This window comes from Macrobrachium nipponense, chromosome 37 (genome assembly GCF_015104395.2).
Source record: "Macrobrachium nipponense isolate FS-2020 chromosome 37, ASM1510439v2, whole genome shotgun sequence".
Taxonomy (NCBI): domain Eukaryota; kingdom Metazoa; phylum Arthropoda; class Malacostraca; order Decapoda; family Palaemonidae; genus Macrobrachium; species Macrobrachium nipponense.
The window spans coordinates 12380435-12392934 of record NC_061097.1 but is presented as its reverse complement, the minus strand read 5'-3'; the positions used below and the strand labels follow the sequence as shown (position 1 = coordinate 12392934).

General features: G+C 37.0%; 1 protein-coding gene across 1 annotated transcript in view; it reads left to right on the top strand.

Moving 5' to 3' along the window:
• The window catches only part of LOC135209024 (uncharacterized), a 501080-nt gene that overhangs the window by 469660 nt on the left and 18920 nt on the right, over positions 1-12500 (top strand). The window contains exon 6 of the mRNA XM_064241559.1: positions 10466-10599. Within this exon, the coding sequence (XP_064097629.1) occupies positions 10466-10599 (134 nt within the window). The remainder of the gene's footprint in view (positions 1-10465; positions 10600-12500) is intronic.

The window sequence follows — 12500 nt, the reverse complement described above, 5'->3', positions numbered from 1 at the left end:
ATCTATCTTGCCGCGGTATCTTTTGTAAACAGTTTCATTCATGCCCTGATTCAGATCACACAGGACTAAATATGATCTAACTTTCGTTTGCACTTTAACTCTTTCTGATTTTCAAATCCTTCGATTTATATTAGCAAAAGCAAAACTCATACGTGGGAATATGACGATGACTCGTGTAAAGCGATTCACTTACCGTCATATACTAACGAACTTGAAGAACACTATCCACTTGCTGACCGTATAAGTCGCAGGCGAAAAGTAACTTCTCAGTTCCTGATGGCCAGTCAGTCTCTGAATTGCTCGCTCATGGCAGCCACAACGCTGGTTTAATGACTGAATACCAAATAGTTCTGCATAACTATCATTATCGAAAATAACGCCCAGTATTATGTCAATTCTTCAATGCGAGAGTGTATCATTTAAAAATGTGTTCAAAAGCTGAATTAATAAGAACATCAGCCGTTAAAAAAATTATTATACAAATCATTTTCTCATAATAAATGAGTAGTCTGATTATTTATTTAATCTTTAAATGCTTTTCGCAAATGCGAGTCATCTAACCAAAGACCTAATTGTCATGAGAGTACCTGATTTACATTAGATTTGCGGCAATGTACCAATTTATCTGTTTAAAACAGCCATTCAAATACGCCTTTCTCATCAGAAAACTACACGATTAAATTATTAGTTAGTAAACATGCAACGATTGCATTAAGTCTCATTTTAGTACTTGATTTACATGAAATAAATAGCAATATAACATAACAATTTGGGGATGCTTCCTTCATCGGAAAAGAAAGCAAATGGAAGCATAAAATTCAAAAATATGCTTTAAGCAATTCGAAGAAACAAGCGAAGCCTCTCTTTCATCTCTGTTCATCAACATTTTAATTCCGATAATACCGTCAACGCCGAGCAATATTAGCCGTTACTCTCAAATCTTAATAACCCGGATGAATTCGACCAGAATCCACTGGCAACAATAATTTCCATTTCGGATCAGAACGATATTATTTTATTTCCTTATCATAATTCCGCCATGACAATAATTTCGGGCTTTTGGGACACGGTAATCCAATCAGGACGTCGGTAAGTGTCCTAATGGGTTGGGTGCCCGAGCTGAGGCGTATTCAAATAATGTATTAATTATCATCGAGGTACAAATGGCCGCTCCGTTGTGAGATCAGAATTGATGCGCTTTTCTTTATTTCTTTTCCCTTTCTTTTTCCTGCTCGGAAGCGTAAGACATGATTAGTGTGGAACAGCATTCGATCGGGAGCTATAACGAAATCGGGAATAGGTTGGGAACAGAACCAACCTGTGCGATTTGAGAAAATCAGATCTCATTACTAAAAAAAAATGGAGATAATAGATCACCCCCAGGGAAACGGAACACAATAGAAACTAAGCGGTAATTATAATCAAATATAAGATGAAAATGGAACATAGTAGCTACTGTTGCTCGTATGGAAAAGAAGCAGATTGTGCAAGACATGCAAAATGCAAAAATTATGTACTATGTTTAGAAATAGGGTAAAAATGAGCGGACAGACTGTAGAGTGCAAAGGAACATTGTCCATAAAATGATGAACAAACTAGAATGAAATGCCATTCATATGTAAAGAGAACAAGTTTTCCAAAATACGAGTAGAAATATTTTAGAACAGAGGCAGCATTAATAAAATCTAGATGATCTAGCAGGTATATATATATATATATATAATATATATATATATACATATATATATATATATATATATATATATATATATATATATATATATATAGATATAGTATATATATATGTATGTATGTATGTATGTGTGTGTGTGTGTAAGCATGCATTTTCGTGTAAGTGTGCGTAGGTGCACAGAAATCGTGATCGTTCAGAATCTCTCACTGTCATAGGAGAAACTCCGACAGGAATTCGTTTTATTAGCATAACAATTGCGATCGATCCTCTGGGAGAAACTCAGATGTGAATCTGAGCAGATAATATGAAAATCAGTTAAGAAACAAATCAATACTAACAAATGTTTAGGTTCATTAGTTGCAATATTGAATGCTGGAGTATAATATGGTTGTCTGCTAGTTTTTTACTGTGATTTGAACAATTTTGACTATATTTACCTTTTCAAGTGAAGGTTAACCCATCATAACCTCCAACTGTATGGCTAACTGCAATAGGAGGGCTGCATTGGGCGGCCAGGGTTTTGCGGTGAGATTAAACAAAAACCAGTGAACCCAGGGCTATGCTGTAATTTCATCTACACTAATCCAGTGTAAAATATGAAATCAGTTTTATCTGGGATCATGGGTTGGGGGTGGGGTAACTTACTTAACCTGACTTAGGATGTAAAATCCTTGCTAGACTGGTGGGATCTGAAGTTATGTCAAACATTTCCATGTACAGTAACAACTTTCCTAGACTGTGTTAGCCTAGGCTTAGGAGCCAGTACCTTGCATGGATGGGGTCTTTGCCCTTTGGAGCTACTTTAGGTTAGGACCCCATGGCATATCTGGTGGTAATGCTTGGAAGACTGATCAGGTTAGGGCAAGCAGCGTAGGTTAGGTTAAAGTTATGTTACTATGTATCCTTGTGTTTGACTACTCCAACTTCAAATAAGTTTACTTGCAAGGTGCAGGGTGACCTAAGTCAGGCAAGCACCCAGTGCCCTAGGTTTAAGGATTCCCACTATTAGCGTCTAGTAGTAAATATACTTAGATCAACAATCCAAGGAATACACTTCAGTCTTCCCTCTACCAAGATACTGCAGGATTCCCACACGACGAATAATGAATAACATTTGGGTAGAATGAGGTATCAGGAATACAAGAGTACAGGAGTTTAAGAGTCCCTGTTAGGGTGACGTCCAATGTGCATAAATTGGGAGTATGACTTGCTAAGTTGTATGGGCCAGAAGCATCACCACTGAAAAAACAAAACAAAATAAGAGTTGTGGTGGAAATGACGATGCTCAAATGGATAAATGGTGTTAGATACCAAGCGAAATGAACTCCTAAGCGGCTCAGTAAAAGTTATTGATGAGTTAAAGAAAGCCCAAGAGTCATGATTGAAATTGTTTGGGCCTCTGATGAGGAGGGGGTCCGTTGGAAACTATAAATAATAAGTTTTACCAAAGATCATGGAATTAGGAATGCTAGGGGCATGAGGCGAGGGTCTAAGAGAAGACAGGGAGACACCACTTGAGAAGACAGGAGAGGTAAAGGAAGAGATGAAGGGAAGACATGAGATAGAAATACCTGGAAAAGGTTAATTTAAATCAGTGACCCCGTGTGTGTGTGTGTGTGGGTGTGTGTGTGTGCGCGTGTGTGTTTGTCCATTCAAATTCGTATGCATTAGGTTCTAGGCCACAAAGAATATATGGTTTGCTAAATGGTACTACATACAACTGGGTGTACCTACCATGCAGCCCATTATGTTAACTACAAACTTAAGGGTCATTGCTCCCATTATTGTTCATGTAGCCATTAATGAGCACACTGTAAATGATAGGAATAGCTTTGTTAAAGATGTTCATATTGAAATATTGATCTGTCTATGGAAATAGTCTTACTACATATTGGGACTTGAGAAGAAGTTCTTCAGTCTTTAGGATCTATTAGCTTTTTACACCCAATGATTTTAGATGTAGTGGAATGGTTGTTGTTAGTGAGAATGAGAGGTAAAGAAGAGAATTTTTGCTTGTTCCTTCCCATATTGGGATTCTGGGGAATGAAGAAGCTGATCAACTTGCTAAGTCAGCAGTCACCTCTCCAGAACACTGGAGCTTCCTGCTTTAGGAATGCATTTCCTCTTGTAGGTCAGAAAACGGAGAACCTTTAGCAGTACTTTTTGGAAAATGTTGAAACAAATCAGAAGATACGCAGTATTACGCTTCAGTATCTCCTTGGTCATACCCCTTATATGCCAAGGAGACTAGAAACGATTTCGTCCAGGCTAAGGATGGGATATACAAAATTCACTTGTGGGTACTTGATGTCATGTGAAAACCCTTCATTCTGTGAGGACTGTGAGGCATTTGCTGGTCTCCATGTCCTCCAAAAGCGTCAATAAAAAGAATGATTTATTTCTCCTTGCTTTATATAAGTAAAAATTATTCATTAAAACACAAGTTATCAAGATCGCTACGCGAATTTTACCCCAAGACAGTCTCAAAATTATATTCATGCCAAAAAAATATCCAAAGCAAAATTCTTTAAGTTTAAAGACAATCTAAAAAGCCACAGTCATCTGTGGTTTGCAAGTATACTCGTAGTTGTTGTAATGCAACTTATATTGGAAAAGCAAAAAGCCAATTTTAGAGTCAGTCCGTTGAACACTTAGCCGAATCAATTAATGCGAACATCCTCTAACTATTTATTCTTTTCCATATCAGCCATTAGTTCCTAGCTGGATGAGTGGTTTTCGCGCTCGGCTGCCAATACGGTGGTCCGAAGTTCGATTCCCTTCTCTGCCAACGTGGAATCAGAGGAATTTATTTCTGATGATAGAAATTCATTTCTCGATATAGTGTGGTTCGGATCCCACAATAAGCTGTAGGTCCCGTTGCTAGGTGACCAATTGGTTCCTAGCCAAGTAAAAATATCTAATCCTTCGGGCCAGCCCTAGGAGAGCTGTTAATCAGCTCAGTGGTCTGGTAAAACTAAGATATACTTAACATACCAGCCAGTCAGTCTGGTGACATGAGACACGCCCCAAGTGAGGGGCTATAATTCTGCATCGGTCTGTATTTACTCAGCAAACGTTGTATTACCTTGTCTTTCCTGTTTTGACTGTTGCTTAGTCAGCATTATCAGCCTTTATATCTATATATTTCCTCTTACTTCTTCATCCTCGTTTGCCTTCACTCTCTTGACTTGGAGTTTTTTACCTCCTCAATGAGATTTTTCTTTATGTACCATCTTTTCTTCATTATATTCCAGTTATCTCGTCTTATCTCTACAGAATCCGTCTAGTTATCCCATACCTCAATATTTTCTTCCAACAGAAAGATATATTTCTTATGTTAAATTAGTCCTCATTGACTGCTTGCTCCACCGCAGATATTGTTTTGGTAAACTGCATAATTTTTCCAACATTCATTTGCAAAAGATCCGTAATGTTGACTTTCAAGAAGTTTTCTTACATCAAGCCAAGATACTCTAAACTTTGTTTTCAGTGCTACTATATTCTTCTTTAGTGTTACAATGACAAGTTGGTGGTCATGCAGACAGTGCTCATTTGTAGCTCCTAATATTCCTTATTATTCTTTTTCTTTCGCGAATAATGGATCTATTTGGTTTCTAGTTGGAGATGTCCAAGTGTATTTATGGATGTGCGTACGCTGGAGAATAGTACCTGCAATCATAACATTATTTATAGTACTAAAAATAGACATTGCACCACATTTTCGGTTGCAATCTCTCCCAGGCCGTGCTTGCTAGTTCAATCCTCCATATCTGGGCTGTTCCTAACAACTATCGCACTGCTACCTCCAAAAATTATATATATATATATATATATATATATATATATATATATATATATATAATATATATATATATATATATATAACTGTTGGTGGTAGCAGTGCGATATATATATATATATATATATATATATATATATATATATATATATATATATAGTATTGATATATATATATGTATATATGTATATATATGTATATATATATAATATAATATGATAATATATATTGGTTTATGTATATGTACATATATATATTGTATATATATATATATATATATATATATATATATATATATATAATAAAAATAGATGTACCAGGTGTCTATTGTCATAGTGTAATGTAAAATACTTGTAGCTTCAAAACTATACATGTTACAATTAATCTGTCAAAGGATAAGAAAGCTTTATATGTCTAGGTTTTCTGTTCTTCTGAAGTTTTATGATTTATTTGTTTTATCAAATACTTTTTAGAATTTACCCAATCATAAATTACCCAGCTGCTGCGATGCGATGGTCTTACGGCCACCTGATAATTTACATTTTGCCAGTTGACCTATTCAACGTGTGCATAATCCACCAGTTTCTCCCTGACCCCCTACTCTTAGTTCACTTGATATCATTAATCACAAACAAGCTAAAGGATGCTGTTGGCCCTGGTGATTATCGTCCGATTGCATTTACTATAATCCTGTCAAAGATACTTGAGTCGGTTCTTCTCGTGAGACTTCTCTCCTATCTATACTACAGACAACCAGTTCGGATTTAAAGCAAACCACTCAACCGAAACCTGTGTCCACATCCTGAAAGAATTGCTGAACTATTACCTATCATCATCCTCTCCTGTATTGCTATGTTTTGTAGATGTGAGAAAAGCATTTGACAAAATAAACTACCGGGAGGTCTTCCTGAAGCTACACAAAAGAGGCGAACCTCTATATTTAACTGGTATTTTGTATTGCTGGTTCTTCATACAGTAATTCTGTCAGATAAGTTAATGTAAAGTTGTACAACTTCTGCTCCCTAAACGGGCTCCGGCGAGGGAGCATTTTCTTTCCATACCTGTTCAGTATGTACACAGATGCCCTGAATGAAAAAAATGAACTCACTTCCAATTGGATGCTCTATCTACGAAACAACAATAAATAATTTGTTTCGGCAACGATATGGTTCTGATTTCCCCATTACTGCAAGGTGTCCAGCAACTAATCGACACTTGCTACAGCTATGGAGAAGAATTATATATCCTAAGCATTGCAACTAAGATACAGTGCGCACAAGTTTGCTGCTCCCGAGGTCATGTAAGCATATTGCGGAACCACAAATTTTCCTCAGAAATCATTGTCTGGATTTTGTGAATGAATTTTCGTATTTGGGATACGTCATCACGGACGACCTAAATGATACGAAAGCCATAGAACGGAGGCGTCGTTAACTAGTTGCAACTGGCAACATGATTGCAAGGAAGTTTGCCTTTTATCACAGAAACACGAAACTGCTGCTCTTCTGCTCGTACTGCCACAGCATATATGGCTGTTCCCTTTGGACGAACTATGCACGAGAGGCCATGAGACATATCACTGTTGTTCACAACGACATTCTGCCACGCAAATGTTCTTACAAAACCGCCTGGATAATTTAAAAATCATTGTCAGGCGAACAATGTCCAGTCTGATCACCCGACTTGGAAAAAGCAGCAACTCGCTTACACAATGCATCCTGAGCAGTGAGGAAAGAAGATAAAAAAATGTGCTGATGATGGGAGAGTGAAGCGTCTGTTCCATAGATGGGGTGGCCTGAGTTGCTGTGATATTTACTCTCTATTTTCGTAATCCATTTAAGTGTCATCTGCAGAATCTGTTGTTATTATTATTATTATTATGATTATTATTATTATTATGTTTATTACTATTATCATTGATGTTATCATTGCATTGTTCATTGTTCGTATTTAGCCCTCGGAGCCTGACTCCTGTAACCACCCCAGGTCCCTAGCTGCAAACTAATTGTATGTAACTTGTTGTTAATTTGTATCTTTTTTAATATTTACACTATTATTCTCTTTATTGATATTGCCATTACCGTTATTATAATTACTATTTTTACCATTGTTTCAGTAACTATGTGGATATTGCCGATTATCATTTTTATCAATTTATATCAGGTATTTAGATTGTTTGTATTGTATTATCTCTACTTGTACACTACATGAGCTGAAATAAAGAATATTATTATTATTATTATTATTATTATTATTATTATTATTATTATTATTATTATTATTACTATTTTCTATCAATTAAATCTTGGAATGTGTATCTCTACACCGATCCGTTTGTTATTTACAAACTGAAACTGTTCACATCAAAGTTGTACTAAATGTTTCCATATCTCAAAGCTGAAGTATTTTTATTCTACTCCGCATTCAACTTGTCTCCGAAAAAGGAACTGCTCACTTGATTTTCCTTCGGAAAATATTCTCCATCTGCAAATAGGTATCCGGGAGCAAAGTCCACGAGATGTATAAAGCATTGCACCACCGCCGGTGTTTTTGCCATACCCCTAGGTTAGGTTAGGTTAGGTTGGGTTAGGTTAGATTAGTTCAAAGAAATATCCCATGGGAAATTTGGGTGTAGGGAACATAATGAAATTATTTTTAAAAAAGATTCTATGGTTAGTTCTTAAGATATTGCGTCCCGCTGTTTTAAGGGAAGATATCGGGCATAATATTTTTTCTTAAGTGTTGCGTTGGATAACGCAAATTTCAGTTACTGCCATAGAAAAACTAGTTCGGTAAAATACCGGGCAACATTCAGGAGAAAGATCTCATCATAACGGGGGAAATACCAGAGCTTCTCTTGCTGAAGCTGCTACGCCATGACTGTTGAGAGAGAGAAATAATTTTGCATGTCCTGCTTTCTATCTAGTCTCTGAACCTAAATTTCAGTTCTGACAAAGGAGTTATGAACTTTTGATAATGAGGTATTATAGTGGCCGAGTCTAAGAAAATGGTGGCCGATAATAAAGTCATAGAAAAAATATTCACAGAAAACAGTCACCATTTAGGCTAGAAAACGTCACAGGAAAAAAAGTCACAATTTACTGTGGTTGGTAATAAAGTCACAGGGGAAAAATTAACAGTATTTCTTGGGGGTCATTATCATCATAATATTTTCAGTTCTTTTTTTGCATGTTTTTGCGGTAATCCCCAACGGGTTTGTACTAAATACGCTGCAAAGGTGGACGCATACCGGGTTAAAACTCTTTGGGTCACTATCTGGGAAAGATTGATGTGACTTTTTCTGTGACTTTTTTCTGTGGCTTTTCTACATGTATTCAAGAAAATAACTCCTCATCAGAAATGAACTGAGGCCGATGAATATACGGCCTTTTGGTGGTGATGATGGCATGGACATTTTTCTGATTCTGGCTGAACAGACTATAAAAAAAAAAAAAAAACAGCTTTGAGATATGGCAACGCTTAATTACCACAATGTTGATATGAGCCTTTTCATTTTGTGAATGACCACAGGATCAGCATACGGAGATATTAATAATTCCGAGATTTAACTGATAGAAAATCATGACAAGTACAGTTGGCAGTTTTTCACGAGTGAATCTTTGAAATATCGACAAGAACCCGACCAACAGTCAAAGTGTAACGAAACACTCACTTATACATTTACCTAAATGAGCACACATAAGGTATACTTACATGAGCACGAAAAAGAAGCTTCACCCCTTTGGGGCCTAATGCCGTCAGTGCACGTCACAGGGTCCACTGTAGGCATTACTGCAGGTTCTTTGCAGCGTACCTTCGGTCCCTAGCTGCAACCCCTTTCATTCCTTTTACTGTACTTCCCTTCATATTATTGTTCTTCCATCTTGCTATCCACCCTCCCATAACGGTTATTTCGTGGTGCAACTGAGATGCTTTCCTCCTGTCACACCTTTCAGACCTGTCTGCTCCCAATCTCCTTTTCAGCGCTGAATGACTTCATAGGTCCCAGTGCTTGGCTTTTGACCTAAAACTCTATATTCATTCATTCAATCACGTTCAAAGAAGCTTCCAGCTTCCTATACTCTGTTTATTTCCATCTGTCCATCCGCCTGTGGTGTTTTTGCATGGTAACACTGCGTCCCGGGCTTTACATAGTTACGCTATGTGTAAGTTTTAGGTAAATAAAAGGATATCTGGGTGTACATTTGCAACTGAGAAGTGTTTTAATAATTTACTGTATGCGAATTACACCGTTAATATTCGAAATAGGATATTATTTAAAGCCTGGGACGCAGTGTTACCATGCGCAAACTCCACAGGCGGATGGTCAGATGGAAAAAAACAGAGTAGAATTGAAACTGTTACAAAGGAGCGAGTGAATATATAAACCAAAAAAAGGAAGTAAATAGGAACAGAAAATAAAGTATCGGCAAGCACCATAAAATTCATAAACTCAAATAACATTTCATGCGTATCTCCTGTTCATACCTTATCTATATTCCCTTAATATATTCTTTACTTTAATGAATAGCAATGTTTCAGGTAAACATACACTCATCATACATTACCAGGAGAAAATTTTCTCATTCAGGATTAATTTTTTTTTTTTTTTAAGAAGTGACATCTGGTACTGAATCAAGTCCAGAATCCGAGGAACAACCACGAGCGAACTTCAATATTCTAAGCCTAATCATATAGTATATTCATTCTTTCTAAGCACACGCATACAAACACCATTATAACACGTATTCATTCGCATACCATATACGTTCTCACTTCTAAGCACATATGCATATATTATACATATGACATGAATATATGGCTTCCATACTATAATTCTTACACATGCGAATCAATGAAAGACACATGCCCACACGCATTCTACATACGCCAGGGAGGCACATGAGAGCTCAGCCATTTTTACCATTATTTGATTCTAATGGTTGTCATTGTGTGTGTTCTGTTCACTGCAGAGTTGCCGGAGCGAGGACCCACCATCAGTGGGGGAAGGAGCCATTACCGGGTGGGCGAGACGGCCTCCCTCAACTGCACCTCCTCCAGGAGCAAGCCTGCCGCAACCCTCACCTGGCTCATCAACGAAAATCCCGTAAGAAATCGCTCTTTGCAAACTTTACCTAATAACATTGCATGGTGTGTTCCAATGAGAGAGAGAGAGAGAGAGAGAGAGAGAGAGAGAGAGAGAGAGAGAGAGAGAGAGACTCTCAAATTCCGTTTGCTCTTACCATTCTTATAATGAAATGTTCGCACGTGATACATATGAACTACATGTGCACATGTAAACGTATTATTTTCCTGTGTTACAGCGTTTATATATAATATAGTCTTTATCTGGACACCTATCAACTACCACATATACATAATCTTTCTCAATACATATGCATACGTAAGTACAATTATCAAAAATTCAATGTATAATGTACGTATACATGCGGTACATATCCCTAACCAGACCCACGTACACGTCAACCCTCAAGAGAGAGAGAGAGAGAGAGAGAGAGAGAGAGAGAGAGAGAGAGAGAGAGAGAGAGGTCGGACTAAGTGATAGAAAACAAAAAGCAAATAGGAGGTCATTTGGAGGGGCTTTCGGAGTTTTGATTTCCCGCAGCACTAACAAGGCTTGCCAGACGCGGTTTCATGGCAGTCGTCACGCAAAAGCTTTGCCGAATCTCTAATCAAATCAAAACAAATTGCAGTGATTAACCTTTTGATTAGTGGTGGTAAAGCTAGCAGTCTCTGTGCGTTCGGACTTCTCTCATTTTGGCTTCGTTAAGTTTGTCAAACAAAATTCGCATTTTGATTATAAGGACTCTTGAGAGTTGTTTTGTAAACTCGTAAAGCGAGAGATTAGATTAATTATTTTCCTTACTCTCGGAAGGAACTGATCCCAGAATCATCTTACAATTCCAACAGAGCTTATTATAGACTGAAGTCTTTATCCGTCTGCTTATATCACACTAGAATTTTCTTGTGGATTTTCTAAATAATTAGCTTTATGCTTCCTGGTTCTGATAAATACATTCGACCTCTAGGCTTATGAGCTGAAAGAATTCATCGTCAGAATATGGAATTCTTTTTCTACCTTTTATCTCTTTGATGTTCTAACCTGTTTTCCTTCGAGAAGTGGGTTTGTCATTAGCCAAGGAAAGAAGGTAATTAACACAAAAACCTGCAGGGCCGGAAAAATGAGATATGATTGTTTACCAGACTATGTGAAGGCTTTGTTTTGTGGGTAAGAAAATGGAGGCAGTGTGTCATTTTACTGAGATACACACACTCTCAAGATTTTATATAAATGATAAAAAAAAGGTGTAGAATTTTCATCTGTCAAAATTACCTGTGGAATGTGACATTGACAACCATTTTTTTTAAACTGCATACTTGTAAATTTAACTTAAATACTTTATAACTCGCATGACAGAAGTTGAACAAAGATTTTAAGCAACACAAAGGATGAACAAAGTATTTTTGCACACAATCCAGATTTTAGTCTGGTCTAATACTAAATCAGCTGCTGATACATCCTTTGAAAACATCAATAAATAAAGTTTATTACAGTGATGAATAATGGCAAATTTGCTACCAGTATCTACGACCCTGCCCTCTGAGAATTAGAATTGTCTAACCATTCTCACTTCCTGAAGAAAACCAGATTCTGTCTTGAAGTTACTCTAGATTCTCCCTCAAACTCGTCCTCAACCAGAATTTCTTTAACTTTGCCAAGTTTACAACGCCTTGGTATTTTCAAAAAATGTTCCTTCCAAAGCCAAAGCTGGGTGGAGATATTGTTTTCACTTTTAGCTATTACTTTGTGTGTGTCTGTCTGTGTCTGTGTGTGTGTGTGTGCGTACTGGGAGGCTTTCTTAAGAATGGATGAACAGAATAGGTTAAAATGAAATGAAAACTTTCGCTGGGGGACCTTCTTCAAATGATTAGAAGTCTGATGGCATCCATGAAGATTTGACGACTGCCTGCTATTGAAACTATTAC